General features: G+C 40.5%; 2 protein-coding genes across 2 annotated transcripts; one reads left to right on the plus strand and one right to left on the minus strand.

The window, feature by feature from the left end:
* The first annotated feature begins 16 nt into the window (after positions 1–16).
* Positions 17–8480, plus strand: TERF2IP (TERF2 interacting protein). Its single transcript, XM_011235396.3, has 3 exons — positions 17–801; positions 5717–5841; positions 7207–8480. The coding sequence occupies exons 1-3, from the start codon at positions 126–128 to the stop codon at positions 7609–7611; spliced, it is 1206 nt and encodes a 401-aa protein (XP_011233698.2). The 5' UTR covers positions 17–125; the 3' UTR covers positions 7612–8480.
* A 5071-nt stretch (positions 8481–13551) lies between these two features.
* Positions 13552–18034, minus strand: DUXB (double homeobox B; the record flags this gene model as incomplete). The annotated part of the gene is given in 8 exon segments (XM_034639040.1): positions 13552–13858; positions 13860–14140; positions 14837–14871; positions 15164–15283; positions 15649–15754; positions 17888–17923; positions 17926–17974; positions 17976–18034. Coding segments are annotated over 8 exon segments (993 nt in total), but the record flags the coding sequence as incomplete, so codon positions are not given.
* Between the last annotated feature and the right edge of the window lie 4644 nt (positions 18035–22678).

Here is a 22678-nt window from a genome sequence, read left to right on the forward strand (position 1 = left end):
CTCCTGCTGCGCAGGCGCAGGGCGGGGTTTCGCGGCCGCGGCGTCGGGAGCTGTAGTCGGTTCTGTTTTGCTCTGTGCGTCAGAAGCTTGTCTGGGGGCCGCTCTTCTGGTATTTGGCGTCAGCTATGGCGGAGGCGATGGATTTGGGCAAAGACCCCAACGGGCCCACCCATTCCTCGACCTTGTTCGTGAGGGAAGATGGCAGTTCCATGTCCTTCTACGTGCGTCCCAGCCCGGCCAAGCGCCGGCTCTCGACGCTCATCCTGCACGGCGGCGGCACCCTGTGCCGGGTGCAGGAACCCGGGGCCGTGCTGCTGGCCCAGCCCGGGGAGGCGGCGGCCGAGGCCTCGGGCGACTTCATCTCCACGCAGTACATCCTGGACTGCGTGGAGCGCAACGAGAGGCTAGACCTGGAGGCCTATCGGCTGGGCTCGGCGGCCGACCAGGCCCCGGAGACGAAACCCGGGGCCCAGGCCGAGGGGGGTGCCGCCTCCGCCGCGCAGCCTGAGCCGCAGCCGCACGGGGGGCGCATCGCCTTCACGGACGCGGACGACGTGGCCATCTTGACGTACGTGAAGGAAAATGCCCGCTCGCCCAGCTCCGTCACCGGCACCGCCTTGTGGAAGGCGATGGAGAAAAGCTCGCTCACCCAGCATTCGTGGCAGTCCCTGAAGGACCGCTACCTCAAGCACCTGCGGGGCCAGGAGCATAAGTACCTGTTGGGGGACGCCCCAGTGAGCCCCTCGTCCCAGAAACTCAAGCGGAAAGCTGAGCAGGATCCCGAAGCCGCTGATAGCGGGGGTGAGGCCTCTGCGGCGAGCGCGGGACCTGCGCTGCACCTGTGCGGGTGGGGGCGGGGCGCCTTCCCCTTTCTGTTAGGCATCCATGTTGGCGCTTCTGGTAGCGCCGCCCGGCAGTCCCTCCGCCCCTTTAGACATCCGGGGAAAATTGCACCATTTTCTAATCGCACTTCGATGTATTCTTCCAGTGACTAGGGAATTGACGTTGTTTGAAATTGAAAAGGTATATAGGGATACCACCCCCCCAATCTTACCAACCAGCTACCCACTTTTCCTCCCCAGAGGCAATGTGTTGTTAACCAGCTTCCAGGGTGTCTTTTCCAGAAACTCGTTTTTTAAAAAATTTCTCTGTTCAGATAGATTGAGTATAAGCCTTTTTAAAGGCATGCCAGACCAGTTTATTTTCATGTTTTGGTTTCTTTGCGTATTCACAGAAGGTTTCGTCAGTTGGAATGGTCTTCCTGATCTCGCTTAGGTGAAGTGAGTTTTTAATGCAGTTGAATTGAACGGGTTTCAGGTGTGGTTAGGACTTAGTGGAAAGATGTGAAGATGCTTCACTTTTGATGTAGTGGGTATTGAGAGCTTAAACTGACAGACCCTTTTGTTTAAAGAAGCATGTCACCCGCCCCCACCTCCCCTGCCCCTTCCGTTATGTGGCTGGCTATTCCATATAACATTTCAGGTCTGGGGAGGTAAATCTGTTTCTCCTGTTCAGCATGCTTAGTAGGAATTCTGTTTTTGGTAAAAGTGACATTTCAGATTCATTCATTCAACAGATATTTGAGTGCCAGACACTGTTATCCTGCTGGGATATAACAATAAATTAAAGTCCCTGCGGTCATGGAGCTTTACATGCTAGCTGGGCAGTGGTAAGTGCTATAGAGAAAAATAAATCAGGGTTAAGGGCTGGGGAGGAGGTTGTTTTCTACAGGGTGATAAGGGAATGTCACACATAAGCTGATACTTGAGCAGAGACCAAAAGAAGGAGCAAGCCAGGTGATATCTGAGGAAGCGATTCTGGCGGAGGGAATATTAAATGCAAAGGCCCGGAGGTGGGAATATAGCTGGTGTGTTCTTGTAGCAACAAAGACCAGTGTGGCTAGAAAGGAGTAAGCAACCGAGAATTTTGGGAGAGAGGACAAGGCTATGTGTATGGGTGAAGTAGATCATGTAGGGCTTTGCTTTTAAATCGGTAGCATTGGGACTACAGACAGGCAACTTGGAACTTTGGAGGGAATTAAGCTGGATTCACCCTACTCTAATATTTTGATCAGATATTTAATTATAAAAATTAAAATCCTAAAATGACTAAGAAGGTATGGATGAGGGGTTCCTGGCTGCCTCAGACGGTAGAGCATGTGACTCTTGATCTCAGTGTTGTAGGTTTGAGCCCTAGGTTGGGTGTAGAGATTACTTAAAAAAAAACCAAAAAACAAAAAAACCTTGAAAAAAATATGCATAAATATGTTTTTAATTTATTTTTTAATTATGCTTTTTATTGATCTTTCTTAAAATCTGGAGTACTATTGGCGTACAATATTAGTTTCAAGTATACAACCTAGGGATTCTACGTTTGCATACATTGCAAACTGATTACAGGAAGTCTGGTTACTATCTGTCATCATACAAGTTAATACAATATCATTGATTTTATTCCCTGTATTGTTCATTATATCCCCATGATTTATTTATTTTATACCTGGAAGTTTGTACCTCTTAATCCCTTTCACTCATTTTACTTCCCTGCACCCCCCCATCCCCATGCCAACCCTCTTCTGTGTCTGTTCTCTGTGAATTTGGGTTTGGTTTTGTTTGGTTGGTTTTTTAGATTCCACTTAGGAGTGAAATCATATGGTACTTGTCTTTCTCTTACTTACTTCGGCAGTATAATATCTTCTAGGTCCATCCGTGTTGTTGCAAATGGCAAGATTTTGTTATTGCTTTTTTTTTTTTTTAAACCCCCGGCTGAGTAGTAGTACTTGTGTGTGTGTGTATATATATATTTTAATCCATTCATCTATCACTGGACACTTGGGTTGTTGCCATATCTTGGTTCTTGTAAATAATGGTGCTGTGAACATAGGGTTGCATATATCTTTTCCTGTTAGTGTTTCCATTTTCTTCAGATTGATGCCTCAAAGTGATATTGCTAGATTGTATGGCAGTTCTATTTTTTAATTTTTTGAGGAACCTCAGTACCCTTTTCTATAGTGGCTGCACCAATTTACACTCCCAGCAGCAGTGCACAAGGGTTTCTTTTCTCTACATCTTGAACAATACTTGTTATTTCTTGTCTTCTTGATAATAGCCATTCTGTCAGGTGTGATGTGATACTTCATTGTGGCTTTCATTTGCATTTCACTCATGATTAGTGATGTTGAGCATCTTTTCATGTGCCTTTTAGCCATTTGTGTATTTTCTTCGGAAAAATGTTTATTCAGATCCTCTTATTTTTTAATTGGAATTTTTTTGTTGTTGAGTTGTATGCATTCTTTATTCTGGGTATTGATCTCTTATTGGATGTATGATTTGCAGGTATTTTTTTCCATTCAGTAGGCTGCCTTGAATATACTTTTTATTTTTTTTTATTATTTTTTTTTTAAAGATTTTTTTTTTTTTTTTTTTTTATTCAACAGAGAGAGAGACAACCAGAGAGAGAGGGGACACAAGCAGGGGAGTGGGAGAGGAAGAAGCAGGCTCATAGCAGAGGAGCCTGATGTGGGGCTCGATCCCATAACGCTGGGATCACGCCCTGAGCTGAAGGCAGACGCTTAAGCTGTGCCACCCAGGCGCCCCTTGAATATACTTTTTAATATTTGCATGGTGATAGTCCTGAAACCAAAAAGATTTTTAAAAGTTTTTTATATTTGATTACTTGAAATTAAAAACTTCCCATGATAAAGTCAGAGAGCAAACTGGAAAAATATTCCCAATACATTGCAACATAGTTACTTTCCTTAATGTCCAAAGAGCTTACAGAAGTTAGTGAAAGAAAACTAGTGGAACGATGAGCAAAAGAAATGGAACAAGAATTTTCCAGAAAAGGAAATGAATGGCCAATAAACAAATGCAGAGTATTGTTATTAAATAAAAGTAAATTAGACACTAATCAGAGGATCTATAGAAACCATGCCTGGACTTCTGACCCATAGAAACTTGTTTAACGCATGTCTGTGGTGGTGTTTTTCAGGAAAGTAAATGAGAACAAGGAAATGGTGTATTTTATTTATCAGATTGGCAAAAATTAACAAAATGGGTAATAATTAGAGATATTTTTTTGAGTAATATATGTGTTACATAAAATTTGCCATTTTAACTCTTTTTAAGTGTTCAGTCTGGTGGCATTAAGTACATTCACATTGTCATGTAACCATCACCACCATCTGTCTCCAGAACTTTTTGTTTTTATAAAACTAAAACTCTTCACCCATTAAGCACTGACTCCCCTTTGCTCCTTCCCCCAGCCCCTGACAACCACCATTCTACATTTTTGTCTTTATGAATTTGGTCTATCTAGCTCACATAGATAGACCAAATGTATTTGTCCTTTTATGATTGGCTTATTTCATTTAGCACAGTGTCTTCAGGGTTCATCCATGTTGTAGCATGTGTCTGAATTTCCTTCCTTTTTAGAGCTGAATAATATTCCACAGAACTTGTAGACCATGTTTTGTTTATCTGGTCATCCATCAGTGGACACTTAGGTTGTTTCCATATCTTTTTTTTTTTTTTTAAGATTTTATTTATTTTTTCGATAGCCAGCGAGAGAGGGAACACAAGCAGGGGGAGTGGGAGAGGAAGAAGCAGGCTCATAGCAGAGGAGCCTGATGTGGGGCTCGATCCCAGAACGCTGGGATCACGCCCTGAGCCGAAGGCAGACGCTTAACCGCTGTGCCACCCAGGCGCCCCAGGTTGTTTCCATATCTTGGCTGTTGTGAATAATGCTGCTATGAAAGTGGGTGTACTAATATCTGTTTGAGACCCTGGTTTCATTTCTTTTGAGTATACATTCAGAAGTGGAGTTGCTGGCTCATATGGCAATTTTATGTTTTGTATTTTGATCACCATACTATTTTCCAGTTGTGTATCTTAGTATGTATATGATTGTTGTAACCACTACCTAAATCAGGATACGGAACAGTTACATCACAAACAACTTTCTCCTGCTGCTCCTTAGTAGTAAGTTTTTGTTAAGTAGAAAAGAGAGCAGAATTAAATCCTCAGAGAACAAAGAGTAAAAAAGAAACGGGAGGATGCTTAGCTTTGGGAGACCCTCCTTTCTGTGGTATGTAGTGGATTGTGATGTACCCTCCTCATCTGTCTACAGCAGCTGGGAGAGCCGTCTTGCCCAAAGTCTTGTCTTTAAGGATGGCTAGCATTTAGGGACTGATCTAGGAGGAATTCTTTCATGGCTTCCTCACCCCAACTTGGCCAGTTCAAGACTTCCCCATGGTTTCAGCTGAGACTTTGTTGGAGCTCTTATACTGCTCAGCTTCTTTCTCTGCCCACTCCCGCTTTCTTGACAGGTGTTTTGCTGGGAGTGCACCCTACTAAACACCTATGTGTTTATCTCCATTTCACAATCTATTTTCCAGAGAACCCAATTTTGTTAATTTGCACAATTTATAAATAAAAAGCAAAAAATGAATTACGCTTGAAGAGTATTTTTTATTTTACATATTAAAACCTAGGAAAAATATCACCACTTGGAGAGTACAACTTTTCAGAAGCAAGAGTAGAAATCTTTGAACATGCATATCTTATGTTTTCTTATTCTTCTGATCTCAAATGGATGTCTTCTAATAGAAAAAATGTACAAGCTCACTTCTGGCTAAGAGCTCACAGAGCATGCACTGTATTTTTGGTTTCTGCAAAAGAGGCTAATTCTAATCTGGTGCTGTTCTTCTCTTTAATAGAACCACAGAATAAGAGAACTCCAGACTTACCTGAGGAAGAATATGTAAAGGAAGAGATCAAGGAGAATGATGAAGCAGTCAAAAAGATGCTTGTAGAAGCCACCCGGGAGTTTGAGGAGATTGTGGTATGTTGACTAGATTTAACTTCTTTTCACTACTTCCATCCTTCTTTAAAATTGGTTATCGCATTTACTCTTTGTACACCTAGAGCCCGGCAAGGTAAGGGCGGCTGGGGATGGGCTGGGGATGGGGAGGTGGGGCGGGAGAATAGAAAGTGGGAGTGATCTTGGTTTCAGGCATGTAGCTTTTAGGTTTTGGTAGGAAAACTTCAGAGGGGTAGAGGGAGAAAAATTGGGAAGAATTATTCTAAGACCATATAAAGCACCCCATTTCAAGGACTCAGTTTTCAGTTTAAGGTTTTTAAGACTGTGGATTTATCTTTTAAAATATTTTCGTGCTTCTCAGGAAAATAAATGAAATTTTTAAAAGAGTTTAATTTTTTTAATGAGCAGGTTTAGCTTTTTCTGTACTTAAGGTGGTTTTGGGATTTTTTTAATGCTTCCATATTTAGTTGAGCTTCTGATACTCGGTTGCAATCCCATATTTAATCATAGTTAGAGGGAAAGGTAGGACCTATAAAATAGGAGTGATTTAAAATAAAGTCCAAATTATATGTGCATGTCTTCTCCAAGAAAAAGGATCTAGTAAAATAATTTTTCTTATTAACAAAGGAAAATGGTTAGGCCTCATTGTAACATAGGAAAATAATTTAAATTCTGTAATTGGTGAGTGAAGGAATGCACAGGAATTGGCAGAATTTAGTGATTTTTCCCTTTTGTAGTCTGAATTTTTATTTTTTATATTTGGTCTATTATCCATAAACTTTCAAATGCAAACATGGTATACATAGTTCTCTTCTCACATAACATGCGTTGTAATGTGCCTAAATGTAGTACAGCATGGAGGCCCTCGTATGCTTGTAAAGCTACGTGTTTTGAGTACTTATGTGAAGGCATTAGTAGGTACAGGGGATGTACTGATGTGCAAAATAGACACAGTTCCTGCCCTTATGGAGCTTACAATTTGAGATTGAAGTCAAACTTTTAACAAATGATCTAATGAACACAAGTGTATACGTGAAAGTGTATGCACAAATGTGTGTTTTTTCATATTTAGCGTAGCTTCTAAAGTTCTATTGGAATACCATAGTTATATATATACATATATGTGCACGTAGTGTACACATAAGCACATGTATATTCCCCACCTACACACACACACCGTCACTCCCTCTTTGTCCCATCATATATATGTATATGTAAGCACACCCAACATGAATAAACATAAGAAGGAGCATGATGGGACTGAAGGGACTGAAGGAAGCTCAGTGTGATTGGGGTGGAAAGGACAAAGGGGTGGTAGTTGAGAGAGCGTAGATACTGTGTTTGGGACTTGGTAATTAGGAACTGGTCATATTCATCACTCTCTAGGTTGATGAGAGCCCCGATTTTGAAATACACATAACAATGTGTGATGATGATCCACCCACACCTGAGGAAGACTCTGAGACACAGCCTGATGAGGATGAGGAGGAAGAAGAAGAAGAAAAAGTTTCTGCACCAGAGGTGGGAGCTGCTATTAAGATCATCCGGCAGTTAATGGAAAAGTTTAACTTGGATCTGTCAACAGTTACACAGGCCTTCCTAAAAAATAGTGGTGAGCTGGAGGCTACTTCCTCCTTTTTAGAGTCTGGTCAGAGGGCTGATGGGTATCCCATTTGGTCCCGACAGGATGACTTAGATTTGCAAAAAGATGATGAGGATGCCCGAGATGCATTGGTCAAAAAATTTGGTGCTCAGAATGTAGCTCGGAGGATTGAATTCCGAAAGAAATAATTGGCAAGGTAACGAGAAAAGAGAAAAGGTGTGGCAATTGAGGTTTTAAAAAAAAAAAAAAAAAAAAAAAAAAAATTTTNAGATTTGTGACCATTGAACTTCAGGTATTTGTACATTGGAACTGACACGTGTCTTCTGACCAATGCTGCCATTGCTCTGTGAATCTTAGATTTTGTAGCCAAGCAGAGTTGTGTAGGAGACTAAACGTAAAAGACATTGGATATATTTAGAGTTGTCCCTGGCAGTATCAGTGTGTTTATGAAAGGAAAATCTAAATCAGAGGGAAGTTGGCCTCTGTAGTAGTAATCCTTTTCTGAATGGAACGCTTGCTATATTGTTTCAGGAGTTAGTGACAAAGTCAAAGGAGGGAGATTAAGAGATGGGTCTTTTCAGGCAGCATGAATAAAGAGCTTCCTGTCCTTTGGCAGAAGCTCCTCTAGATTGGATAGATTTCAAATCAAGAATCTAGAAATGTGGAAAGTTTTACTGCAAGTCCTTGGAACACAGACTTCCTTACAACCTTGCATCCCCTAGTGAGTTCTGATTTCTCAACTGCTTTTAAAATCCCATATTCCCTTTGCTAACTTACTATTTGGGGACCCTGCTCCTTGGCTCTTCTTTTCTTCCAGTCTTTGTCAGTTGTATTTGTGGAACGTGTTTCTTTACCTACCACCCAGTTTTGTTTAAAACACACACAGAACCCCTACAGAGTCTTAAAGAACAGTCTTATTCGGTTACCAGTAATGTGTTTTTATTTATTGAAAATAGTTTTGTGCTAAGGATTGTGTTAGATTTACAAATTAGTGGATTGATTGCTCTTTGTTGTGTTGCTTTCATTGTTGAAAATAAATAGAACTTTGAGTCTCCAAGTGTTTTTCTTTGATCGTATTCACACAACCTTTTCGATACAAAAACCATGGAACTGACATTTTTTTGGCTCTTAATTAGGTCAATAATGAACAAAGTGGTTTCATTTTAGAACTAGTAGCCTACTAGAAGGATGCTAGTTCTTCTGGATGGAGCAGAGAGAAGATCTGTGTCAAGGACTGTGAGAAATGGCAAAACATTGAACTGCTGAGAGCCGGAGTAGAGAGGAGCTAATGAGGAACCAGCAGGTGTGTAACAGAAGGTGTTGGTGCCGTTCTCTGGGCACTCACCATTCCAGCACGTGCCACTGATGGGAGTCACACCGCAAGTGCCTACTTGAAGCTTTCCTTCTGCTTGAAGTGCTATGGAGTTAATGCCCCTGGGAGTGGCTTTCAGTCGATGGTGGATGAGCATTAGAGGATGCAGACACAGTTTCCTTGCTGTCCAGAGAAATGACATGACTGAATCTTTGAGAATTACCCCCTGAGTGGGATAATGGTGTCAGTGCCATCTGTTAGAGGTTCCTGGCAAAAATAAGCATACTGGCCCACAATGACAGTCTATGCATGCACCCCTTAGGCTTCCTTTTCTTGTTTCACATTTGCACTTCCCTAATAAGTACATCTTGAAATCATCAGTTACACACACATTCTTAGAGTTCAATTCTGGGGGAACCCAGCCTAAATCAAAAGGCTTCACTTTGCCCTTCTCTAGTATGTTATGAGGATACAACTGCTCCCAGTAGTACCTAGCTCACTCCAGGAGTAATTTTAAAGTTGGTATTGGGAAGGATTGGGTGGTGGGCATTTGTTTAAAATGTGTTCTCCAGGGGTGCCTGGATCGCTCAGTCAGTTAAGCGTCCAACTCTTGATTTGTGCTCAGTTCATGATCTCAGGGTTGTGAGGTCAAGCCCCATGTTGGGCCCTGTGCTCAGCATGGAGTCTGCCTAAGTTTCTCTCCCTCTCCCTCTGCCCCCCCCCGCCCTTGTGCTCATGCGTGCACACTCTCAAATAGGTAGATAAATAGATGTCATTTAGGATGTTTATACCCTAGTAAAGTTACCGTAGCTTTTACAGGACTAGAAATTTCAGTTTTGTCAAAGCATGGGCAAAAGAGTCTGATTCATTATATCTAGACTCCCAAAAGCTGTGTAAACCAAAGCACTCATTATAAACCAGTAACTTTCAAATATCTGTTTTTGCAATTTCTCTGGCATTTCATTTTTTAGGCTGAGAGGTATATGTGGGGAAACATTATCAGAAGTATTTTTGGGGGCACAAATCTAAGCAAGGAAAATGAGTTGAATTTTAGTTAATGGCATGGAACTATGGCTGCATCTGCTTCAAAGACCAGCTGTTCAAGTCCTAAAGTCAGGATACCCCTCCCTTGAGCTGCCAAATTCTTGCTCTTTGGGTTTTCTTGACTTTATGAGACTTGTGCTCTGGGAAACATCATATTTTACTCATTTTAGCTCTTGAATTCTGGGCCTTCCACATTATTCCCCCCACCCCATACTTCAGCTTCTGAAATTTTCTAGGCCTTATATAACTTCTATACCTTCCGTTAGTGGCAGAAACATGGCAAACCGCAGCAGTGGGTTATGCTTCTGCTCTTCGGTTTTCCTTTGTTCCCTGTCCCTTTTAAGCAGTTGTATTTGTATTTTAAAGGTTTAAGATGCTGCTTCAATTCTTGACATCTCTTGTTTTTGGTCTAATGCTGTTTGCTGGGTCATATGCTCCCTCTGCCTAAATCTGTAAGTTGTATTTAATTGCTTATAACAGAAGGCTTAAAGGACTTCAAACAATAAGGGAAATGGGATTATATCTTGTATATATAACAAGTCCTGAGGCAGGTAGCTTCAGGGTTCTTTTTATTTTTCTGCTCTGCTATTTCTATATTGTCTTGTAGGCTGCTTCCTTCAAGGTCGGAAGTTGGCTGCTACAGTTCTAACAGCGAAAGAGGGACAATTTCCTCCTAGGTGTCTCCTTTATTGGTGGGCAACCTTTCTCAGAAGCCCCTAGACTTCTCATTGGCCAGAATTTTGGCACATGCCCCTTCCTAACTTCCTAAATGACTAGATTGACTTAAATTAATCAAGGTTTATCTTTCTTGGGCTGCAGATAGTGTAACCTTCCCTGGGAATGTGGTATAAAGGGGAGGTAAATACCCAAATAAAAGTCTGTTAAAAACTTGGATTGTACAGGTAAATCCTAGTGACCTCTGGAAACAAGAATATCCACCCAGTTGTGGATTATTATCTGTTATCATCAGCCTGTACCTAACCTTTTGAGTTTGTTCTCTTCTCATTTTTCCTATAACTTAGGGTTTTTAATATGCTCCTTGAACATATTCTTTCTCTCTTTTTTTAAAATTTTGATATTATTTATTTTTAAAGATTTTATTTATTTGACAGAGACACAGCGAGAGAGGGAACACAAGTAGGAGGAGTGGGAGAGGGAGAAGCAGGCTTCCTGCTGAGCAGGGAGCCTGATGTGGGGCTCGATCCCAGGACCCTGGGATCATGACCTGAGCTGAAGGCAGACGCTTAACTACTGAGCCACCCAGGCGCCCGCTGATTTTATTTATTTACTTGAGAAAGAGCACAGAGGGAGAGGGAGAAGTAGACCCCTGCTGAGCAGAGTGCCTGATAGGGGACTTGATCCCAGGACCCTGGGATCGTGACCTGAGCCAAAGGCAGACACTTAATAGACTGAGCCACGCAGGTGCCCCTTGAGCATATTTTCTTAAAGCAAATGCCATTTATGCTTCTCTGTCAATAATAAACATTACCTTGAAACTCATTCTGCATATCTTTTTGCTCTTTTCCTCTCAGGTTCTCTAGCTTCCAGTATGGTCATGCCTGTCAACAAGGAGGGCATCCTCAGTTCATTTTTTTAATTTTCTAACTGCAGTTTTCAGTTTTGATAGTTTATTGCTTTTGGGGTATTTTTGGGGAATGTATCAGGTTTTATGAGCTTGGCACTTTGGCACCGTGGGCTGCCTCAGGTCATAAATTTGTGTCCAAAGATTTGAAGAGCTCATCTGGGCTCTTCAGAGAAGCTTGGTGATAACTGTTCTGCCTGATGGTTTGTGTTTAATTGGTAGCTGTTGTCCACAATATAGATTTAAGTAAATCAAATTATTTTCTAACATTTTTAAAGCAGGAAGTGGAAAATTTACAAATACGTTCTTACAGGGTTTAAAATAGTTAAAACATGGAACTCATTAGAAGGGTGTGGCTCTAGTGTCTTTGGCAAGCAAACCAAAACCTATGCCAGAGACCATACACTAAAAACTTAAGAAGAGGAAATTTGGATATGGGGAGAGGCACACTGTTAATGTAAACACACGGGAAGACCTTGTAAGTACACAGGAAAAGATGGCCATTAGCATAACAAAGAAACAGGCCTCAGAAGAAACCAAACTGGTAGATACTTTGAGAACTGTGAGAAAATGAAATTTCTGCCATTCAAGCCACCTAGTCTGTTCATGGTATAAACACCATCAAATATATTAGGTTCCCTTTTTTTTTTTCCTTGATAGATGCCACACTCACTAATTTGAGTGTCCCCTGTGTGTGCACATGTGTGAGTTTTAATTTGTTAGGTGATAAAATTCAGCTAATGTTAGGAAAAATAATTTCTGCTGAGTGTAATTTGACCGTAAATACTGATGTTGGAATATTCTAGCACTTGAGTGTTAGTGTGTGAACATCTAGACAAACTCCTGTACATAATGTACCCATATACCACCGGTAAGGATGTACACCTATTTGTGTTAGTGTAAAACGGGTATCTTTGTAGTACTAGATGTATGTGTATGGACCTTATTCTGACACCTTCATTGGAAAGTAAACAATGCAAATACAACAAAATAACACAAATTGATAAAATGAGCAAAAAATATTTTTCAAAGATATTTTTACTGTACCAAGGTAAACCCACTAGACGTTCATACACCAAAGACTACTTTGAAAAGTTACCACTTCAGAAGAGAGAAAACTGAAAATGAGAATGGTTATCTCAGGCTTTAGTTTAATACTAATTTATTTATAATAAAATGAATTTTCTGGACGTTTGTGTGTGTATATATATATGTATGTACACACACATACACGATGTGAAAAACCTGAAAATATAGAAATACTAATATTAGACCAAGTAATTGTGTCGCTACTGCATTTTCATTATAATATGTTTTAAAAAAGGAAAAAACTACAAGTGAAGGATACTCAGTATTGTGGATTTATCCTAATTGATTTAATCATTCCCTTATTGGTTGATGAGAGAGTTTCTATTTCCAATTAAAGCCCTCAGAACTTTGGAGAAGAGCTCACGTTTATGAAGTCACATAATTTAATATACCATCCTTTTTCATTTTCTTCTTGATAAACTAATTTCAAGTTTGCTTTCCCATCTTGCTAGAAGGGAAAGGAGTGCTGATAAGTCCCTCATAGACCTATTTTCACTTGGGTTTGGTTACGGTTCATGGATGTTCCGGATTGGTGGACGTGGTGATTACAGGCAGGAGGTCATGTTTGTCAGAAAAATGCTTTCGTTCAGAAGGACTCAGCAGACCTGTCTGCTGGCTAATGCCTATGGTGCTTCCAGAGGCTGTATGCAGCTTACTCAGTGAAGGGAGTACAGAAGATAACTAGTGGCCACAAAAAAGTTAAAACTTCATTGGATTTCCAGTTGTTTTCTCCTTCCTCTTACATTAATCTTGTCCCAAACAGGACGACTTCATTGTTCACTATCCTTTAAGTTGCTCTGATTCTGCATCAAAAGAGGAGAGGCCTGGACCAGGTTCTGAGAATGACTTCTTCCTTCTGAAACTCAGGCCCTGGTGGGCTTTGTAGCATATGGAACACATCCTGAAAATCTTCACTGAAGCACAGTTGGGGTCCTGGAGGGTCCTCTTTCTGTGGATTAGGACTCAGAAAAGGTACTTTTTCCTGAACATCTGTGGATAACAGGAGCTGCCATAAGACTTGAGGTTTCTATGCATTGCTGGTGCAGTTGGCTGAAGGAATGGGCTGGTTCTGCAGCTGACTGTGCTGCAGCTGTGTATGTCTCAGTATGTCCTTTCTCAAGGATCCCATTTTGCAATTAGAGTCTGGCAGACCTCATCCCACTGTTGCAGAACGTAAAGTATGTCCACCTGCTCCAGATCCTGCAGCTGGTGTTCTTGGTGCTCAGGACAAGGCTCAGAATAGTCCTTCCCCTGCAGTATTCCTGTGCCAGTCTGTTCTTTTTGATTCTGGCATTTTTCTTGGTTTGGGAGCCAGAAAGGAGTCTGAGTATCTGAGAGGTCCCTTCCTGAAGTCGAGGGTATTGGCAGGTAATTCCTAAGGGTCAGAGTAGAGAGAGAATTCTCTCCTCTGCATACCCTGCATGGGCTTCACCATCATGACACTTGGTCCTTGGCTCACACAAGGGACAGAGGACTCACGGGATGGGAGAGGAGCAGATAGAAATGTTTGGTTCCTGCTGAAAGAACTGGAGGAAGCAAAATGATGAGACCTGCCCAGGAGCGTGGACAGATTAATTTGGTGCTGCTGAGCTGTCAGACCTGGTCTTCCATTTGGGCCATCTGCCAAGGAATTGATGGACTCATTTCCGCTCTGCCCTGGGTATAGGGATCTTTGGTTCTGAAACCACATCTGTGTGAAGAAAAGAGAGAAGAGGATGTCATAACACAAGTGACTGTGACTCTTTTTCTCAAATTGCGTAAAGCAAAGGTGCTATTAATACAGGCCCCAATATCAGAAATATAAATATTCCGTATGTGTGAATTCATTACTCTGGTCCATGTGTTTAGTATGTATATGTACAAATAAATATGTACAAATGTGTGTGTATACACATACAAACATAAATTGAGATCATAACACATTCAGCAATCAACTATAGATGAGTTGAAACTGGCTGAAAAGGCATGTGATCTAAATTCCTCCCTTTGATTTCAACAATGGATCAGAAACAACTTTTCTTGACTAGGTTGACATTTTTCTCTTTGCCAACGTGTGCATAAAAACCCCTATCTTATATACACATATATAAATCTGATCAAGGATTAATGAACACAGGTCTTTGGAGGGTTTCTGTGCTGATAAACCTATGACCGTGCTACTTAGTCATGAGCATTTAACAGATACTGAACCACTGTCCTAGTAACTTTATATGGTAACCAATGGGAGTGACTGTTCTCCCAACTGGAGGACATTATGTATACAGAGTTTTGGGGTTGTCACAAACAGGGGGAGGGGAGGTGGGCAGGGGATCTAGTTGGTAGAGGCCAGGTAGAGACCTGAAAAATAACTGTTAGGCACAGGACAGCCTCACAAGAAAGGAATTACCTGGACCAAAGTGACAGTTCCAAGCTTTAGAAAACCTGACAGGGTATTCTCAAAATAAGTATTAACTTTTACATTTCTCCACATTTTTGCTCCTGGTGATTCTAAGTGGGTATACCACTGACAAAATTTTTCATTTTGCAGGAATGTGACTTGTGATGTTACATGTTTACCGTCCCATACCTTTACCTTTGATGATTGTGATAATCCAAAATAGGTCAAAGTTTTTTCAGCAACCCATCTGGGGAAATATCACAGGTAGAACATATTTGGTGTTACAGACAAAGAACTTATTTGAATTCTTGGTTCGTGAATGTCTGTTTTTTTAGCCAGTTTTTTTCCTGATTATAGTATCAAGGAATCGGTTCCTCTCAAAGGCTTGAGCTAGGGTGTGTGATTGAGATCTTGTGATGGATGTCCAGTCTTGTCTGGCTGCTTTTGGTAAGTATTCTAAAGGAGAACATGGGAACGGATGACGTCTTTTAGAACAGTTTTCATGTTTGAACTGGAGACTTGAACTTGGGTAGGTCATGCTGATTACATTTATTCCCCCTAAATCCCTAATGGTGACAGAGGAGGATGTCACCCTGCTTAGAGCAGCAGGACCAAAAGGCCCAGAGCCTTGCTTGCTAAGAACCTGCCTGTCCTAGCCAGCTGTGGGACCATGCTTATATTTCTGACACTACGGTGCTCAGAACAAGCTGTAAGTGCCTCTCAAGATAATGATTTTTTGTTGAGAACATGGGCACGACATGCCGAGTTGTTTCCACTTTGGGACCCACTGAAGAAATTCATTTTGACCAGTGGTTTCTTACCTTGAGTCCACGGCTGATGATGGTGTTGTCCTTGGGTTTCGTCTTTTCCTAAGGAGCATCCAAATTCCAGTTGTCTCTGTTTTGATCTGTGGTTTTTAAACCAAATCTAATCGGGAGAAGAAGATGTGAAAGGTAATTCAATCTGTTTCATTCCAAATATCAGTGCGATTAAAATTGGTTTGATCAACTGCCATTGTGATAATATCCATTAGAAAAAGGTGATGTATTATCCTAGGAGTTATATTATTGTTAGCATACAATTCAGGACAGCATTTCTTTTATGGTTGTCGTCATAGTATCCCAAGGAAAATTCCCCAACTTAAGAGACACTGTCATTTCTATCCAAGGAGATCAGTATTTCTCTTTCTCCCTCTCCCACCTCTCTCGTAACAGGTCTTCTATGTGTGAATGTCTTTTCTTGGCCGCTACCATTTCTTTATAAGAAATACCATTTTATAATATATAATACATATAGAATTGATTGTGGAAAAATTTTTTTTTTTTTTTTTTTTTTTTTTTTTTTTTTAACGAGTGCATGAGCAGGTTGGGGAGGGGCAGAGGGAGAGAGAATTTTTTTTAGATTTACTTTAGTGAGCCTGTGAGCTGGGGGCGGGGCAGTAGGAGAGGGTTAGAAGCAGACTCCCTCCTAAGTGTGGAGCCCTACTGCGTCCTTGATGTCACAACCCTGAGATCACGACCTGAGCTGAAGTGAAGAGCTGGACGCTCAACGAACTAAGTTCACCCAGGTGCCCTTGGAGAGAGAATCTTCAGCAGGCTCCATCCCACCACCCTGAAATCATGACCTGAGCCGAAATCAAGAGTTGGACGCTTAACTCAGTGAGCCACCCAGGCGCCCCAGGAATATCTTTAAATGGGGAGTAAATTAGCCACAGTCGAGCTGTACTAAGACTGAACGCCTTGCTTTGAAACTCTTGTCACTAATATAACCCATTTAACTTCTTGTTTCCTCGTTTTTGGAGTGAGATTTGCAATGTACTTTCTCATTATTTGAGTGTTTTATTTTGATAATTTGTGATAAGATTTCGGGTGTTAATGACCACCAATGTTTAACGAACTACTCTTTTATCCAGGCATTGTGCTAAAAGATTATCTGTGCTCTAAATTAATCAAAATATTTTCAGGTAAGTCTTAAAGCACATCACCAGATATTCCCATAGGATGCACTTTTATTACTAGGATTTGAGTAAACTCTTTACATCCAGAACAAATACATGAAGAGTAAAGAAAAATTTCTCCCAGCATCCCTCAGACTAAGGACCTTAACGCCAATGGCTAATTGGAGACTGCATAGGCACAAAAATTTGAACTCATTATTTTCTTCAAAGAGGAGCCTTGGTGGCTCAGTCATTAAGCATCTGCCTTCGGCTCAGGACATGATCCCGGAGTCCTGGGATGGAGCCCCGCATCGGGCTCCTCTGCTGGGAGCCTGCTTCTCCCCCCCCAACGTGTGTTCCCTCTCTCGCTGGCTGTCTCTCTGTCAAATAAATAAAATCTTAAAAAAAACAAAACAAAACACATTTTTACTGATCTTCATTGTTTTAAATGCTGTTTCACCTGCTATAATTGTATTATTTACAATTACTGCCTTGCTAACTGAAGAAATCCAACTTAGTTTCCTTTTCACTTCAGTAGCTCTATTCAAATAATACTATGGGATTTTACTTCATATACTTCTGTGTGTGAATCACACTTAAGGTATTTAAAAAAAAATAGCCTGAAATTTGCGAATTTAGGTGAGTTCCTAACCCACAGTTTCTTCATAATTACAAATTAATCCCCATTCTGCAGTATATATCAATTTTTTAAAAAGATTTTATTTTTAAGTAATCTCTACACCCAGCGTGGGACTCAAACTCACAACGCCGTGATCAAGCATTGCTCGCTCTACCAACTGAGCCAGCAAGGTGTCCCAGTACATATCAATACTTAATGATACCCTATCATTAACATAGTGTTATAATTTCCTAAATTACCTAAATCTTAAAAATTGATTTATCTCCTATTGGGAGAGCCTGAACCAGTGTATTCTCCTCCTGTCAGTGAATATACGCAACCAATATTTCCACAATTGGTAAAAGATACACAGTTCTTGTTTTCAATATGCAACAATGAAAACCTGAGCAACATACCTGATGTAAGAATTACCTGAAAGTCCTGAGCCCACCCTTCCTCTTTACCTTGAATCTGACGGATAATGAAAGAGAAACCTAATGCTTACCTGAATTTTGGACTCTGGAATGCCAATTTCCTTGGCCCGCCCACTGTTTTCCTGGTAGCTCTATCAGGGTAAGGGTTTTGTTTAAACAATTCTTATCCTTTGACTCTGGTTGTAAACAATCCTGCTTTGCCAGGTTTTTTTTTGTAGCAAAGAGAAAACGGGAAGAGGAGTATGGAGTATGGAGGATATGTTTATGGATTAAAAACTCCGTGTAAATGTAAGTCTTAACGTTTTTTTTTCCCAGGTTGAAAGCCTGTAAGTTCAACAATGATTCTGTATTTTTATTTTAGGGGTACAGCTAAAGTCATGCTAATTTGGAGACATATAAGTTAAATATGTATGTATAATAGAAAAAATGACAATCTGATCTGAGTTACTGAAAATCCAGAAAATTGTATGCAGAGAAAATTGGAAGCAATAGGAGCTAGGAAAATTAATGGAAATAAACAAGTAAAACCTTAAAAAAATTGAGATAAAATACACAGTAACTGGTACTTTGTGATAAAATACATTTTAATATAAAATGTTATTCATATATATGTATTTTCTCTGTTTACAGTGTCAACTCTAGAACTTTTGACAACCCACTTGTGGGACTTAGGGCTGTTATCTTAAATTTGAAATTCCAGTCTCCAACTTCAAAGCACCCATCAGTCCCTTGACAACGTACCGATGCAAATAGCTCCTGCTCCAACAATTTGCCCCTCTAATCATGATTGTGATTTTTAACTTTTATAAACTCTGGAAAATAAAGCGTGTGGCATTATCAAAGAGCGCAGAATGCAGATGAAAACTTAGAAAGCTTACTGCTTGCAGTGCTGTTCAAATCCACCTTGGGAAGAGGTACCTGGATCCCACAGAGGTGAGTGGGCCCCTGAGCAGCACTCCAGGATGCCAGGCTTATCAACACCCTGGGGGCCCCACCCACTTCTTAAATACCCTTCTATTTAATCCCTTCATTAAATGTTTAACACTTTTAGAAAGAAACTTGAAGTAATCAGCTCAAGAAGTACAGATTCTACCAGGCAATTTTACATCTCTCCTAATGTCTTTCCAAATATGATTTAGAATCTGTGCTCTCTAGTTTACATTTGTAAATGTTTTGTTCTCCACAGTGTTTCAGTACTCTTGGTTTTTAATTATTTTGGCTTGATGATATTATAATACTGTATGGATATGCATACTTCACTTTATATTTTTCCTCAGTTCTTACTGGAACACTTTAAAAATTTTATTTAGCGGAGGGGAAGGGGGAAAGGGAGAAGCAGGCTCCCTGCTGAGCAAGGAATTGGATGCAGGGCTCAATCCAAGGACCCTGGGATCATGACCGGAGTGGAAGGCAGGCACTTAACCGACTGAGCCACCCAGGTGCCCCTAAAACACATTTCTTTCCATCAGTGATAGTAAGGTTTACCTGTTATGTTGGCTAGTCTATACGCTATAGTTATTAAGAAAAATACGAATCTAGGTTTCAAGGTATTTTGTCAATTGAGTTATATGATCAGTTGGATTTAAGTAAAGGAGATTATCGTGATAATCTGGGTGGGGCTGATATAATCATGGAAAATCTTAGGAGCAAGGCTGGGCATTCCTGTAGGAAAAGAAATCACAGCTGTGGACAACAGTTTCATTGCCCATGAGAGAGTTTCAGCCTGACCTTCCATCGCATCTGCCCCAGAGGTCTCCCTCAATTTGCCTATTCAGGTGCTACAATTGTATAAGCCAATTCTTTATAACAAATGTCTTTAGGTGTGTATATGTATATGTACACATGCACACGTGTATGTATAATTTCACTAGTTTCCTATGCGTTCAGAACGCTACTGATCTTGTTTCTTTGGTTGAAATTAATGATACAGACATTAGCACTGGAGGTAGTTCTATAAGAACAGACATATAGATAGATATTTGTATATATTACATATAGTTTAAATATATATTAATACAAATAAGTATTTGGGTCACCTGACCAGAATCAAAACCATGGGAGGTGGTTGCTGAGGTCAAAGGAAATATGAGTTGGTAGTGGAAGAAAATTATTAATAATACCAGCTACTACCTTGTGACCATTTGCAGACTCGAGGACATACTAGTTATCAGAATTTTGCTATGAATCTGTATATATATTAAAAATATATTTTTTGTTCCCACAGTTATCCTATAGTGATCCATTAATAATAGTTAACTTTATTATTTCAAGTAGGCTCCATGCTCAGCTTGGGGGCCTGAAATCATGACCCTGAGGTCAAGAGTCATACTCAACTGCCTGAGCCAGCAGGCATCCCAATAATAGTCCACTTTAAAGACTTTTTATTTTATTTTTTTATTTTAGAAAGAAATAAGGAACACTAGCAGGGGGAGGGGCAGAGGGGGAGGAGAATCTGAAGCAGACTCCACGCTGAGCACAGAGCCCCACATGGGGCTTGATCCAAGGACCCCGAGATCATGACCTGAGCAGAAATCAAGAATCAGATGCTTAAACAACTGAGCCACCCAGGCACCCCAATAGTTCACTTTAAATCTCCATATTTAAGGAGTATCAAAAGAGAAGGATGCACATCACTCAAGGATGTTGCCTCTTCTTTTGGGGCAAGGATTAGCGTGTTTCTATTGTAGGCAGGATAGTTGTACCATATTAGGCAGAAATATCACTTCTTTTTTTTTTAATTTGGAAGTCATTTATGGTTTCAGGAGAGATGTATGGCTTATAGCCCAACAAGGTGTAGACAGAAATGGTTAGTTTTACGTGTCAGTATGGCTAAGCCACATAACTTAGTTATTCACTCATCTAGGTGTTTCTGTGAAGCTATTTTGTAGGTGTGATTAAAGTCCACGATCACTTGACTTTAAGGGAGATTATCCTGTATAATCTGGCTGGGCCTGAGTCAATCAACTGCAAGGCTAAGAGGACAGAGTAAAGGCTTCCCTGCGAAGACATTCTTCCTGTTAATTGATGCTTCAGCTCATGCTCAAGAGTTCAGCCTATACAATGAATTTTGGAATTGCCTAGTTAGTCTCTACAGTCACATCAGCTAATTCCTTGCAATTAATCTTTATAAACTGATTCTGTTTCTCTGGTTGAATGGCTGAACTCTGCCTGATAAAATCACCAAATTGCTTTATTTGGAAATGATGACATTGAATAGGAAAAAAGTGTATATGTGGATTTGTCTTGGAGACAAACCATGGATGGTGGAAAACTTTATTGAATCCTAGAAAGATGGCTACTCATGTTATGCCACTATAAATTTTTTTGGTAAAGCTATGTTAGCTGTGAAAACCTGGAAAGCAGAAAATGGGTGAAACCTTCTTGTGCCTTGAATTATGGATAACAGAATATTTCTGTCATGATTCCCATGTTCTTGGCCACTATTGCCTGGGAACATTTAGAAAGAAATGAGCTCAGAAAGGAATGTGTTAGTAAAGGCATATTCTATTACTATTGAAAAAAAAAAGAAAGGAATGTGTCGTTCAACAGGAAGAAGGATAGGAGATAGAATGCATGAACTTCAGGGTAAGGGGTACAGGTAGATTTTGGGGTACAGGTAGATTTTATACTCATTTAAATGAATACATAAAAACTTGGAGACATACCTTTTGAGAAAAATTTTATACATAGTTAAGAAATCCAAAAACTAACCTGGATTGTGATTTAAAACCTTTGTTCTACGGCAATGATTGCATTAAAACTTCTACCAGTAATTCATTCCTCTATTATTTAAGCATTCCTGTAAACTGCCACGGGAAAAAGAAAAGGAAGTGTGCTTTTGCCACAGACAACTGATAAGCTCAAGATATTTTAGTTAAGATGAGAGAAAAATGAGGCATAATGAGTTGGGGGGTGGGCTAATTGGACCTGAAGTAAATGGAATCAGGTTAATTGGTTTGTAATTGTATGTCTTTTCCTTTGCTTTTTTTTTTTTTTTTCTCTACTGCAGTTTCTAGGGTCCCTACTAATGAGGGCAAGCAAGATAAGGGACATCCAGGGATCTGGTCTGGGGACTTCAGCCAGGAAGCAGAAATTGATAAATAGGGGGAAAAGCATGCTCTGTTAAAGGTCTACCCCTAAACATCTCCCCAGCTGAATCTTGCTACCACTCTGTTCCAATGGATGCAGTCTCCCTCCTCTTCTCTACAGATGAGAGGATGTTTACTACATGGGTCTAGTCCCTGTTCCAACTGGCTCACAGCATGGGCTTTTGTTCTTTGATATCTTAATGAAGGAGTTATAGTGTGATCTTCTGTTGCTTTCAGTGTGAATGGAGGTTTGGGGCTTAGAAAATCTTTCACATTGTGTCTGGTAGAGAAGGGTAAGATTTTTGTGTGCACTTTAGGGATGGAAGCTAATAATTTTGACCAGATAGATGAACCAAAATGTATTTAATAGGGGCCACTTTTTTCATGCCCACACTCATGGCACTAGCCCAGTTAGGCCTTGTCTTCCAAGGGGATTGGACTTCACAAATTGTTGATTTCGGGCTTTGCTCTGAGGTATCTTTCACCCAGTGAGATGCGAGTGCGTTTAAGGAAGCAGTCTGTACCATCCCTGAGCCGAATCCTCCATTTTTGGGGCCATTGCTCTTTTCTCACTGCCATGACCCTTCTCTGTCCTAGATAATGATGATCCCATTAAGCTGAATCCCAGAAGGATGAGAAATACACTTTTGTTGAGGTAAGCCAGTAGTGTTTTGAGGTCATTTATTGCCATGACATAATTGAGACTAAGGTGGATATACAAAATTGGCTTTTGTATCTTTTGCTCTATGATGAGAGTTGAGGCTTTAAACAATT

Source organism: Ailuropoda melanoleuca, chromosome 12 (genome assembly GCF_002007445.2).
Source record: "Ailuropoda melanoleuca isolate Jingjing chromosome 12, ASM200744v2, whole genome shotgun sequence".
NCBI classification, from domain to species: domain Eukaryota; kingdom Metazoa; phylum Chordata; class Mammalia; order Carnivora; family Ursidae; genus Ailuropoda; species Ailuropoda melanoleuca.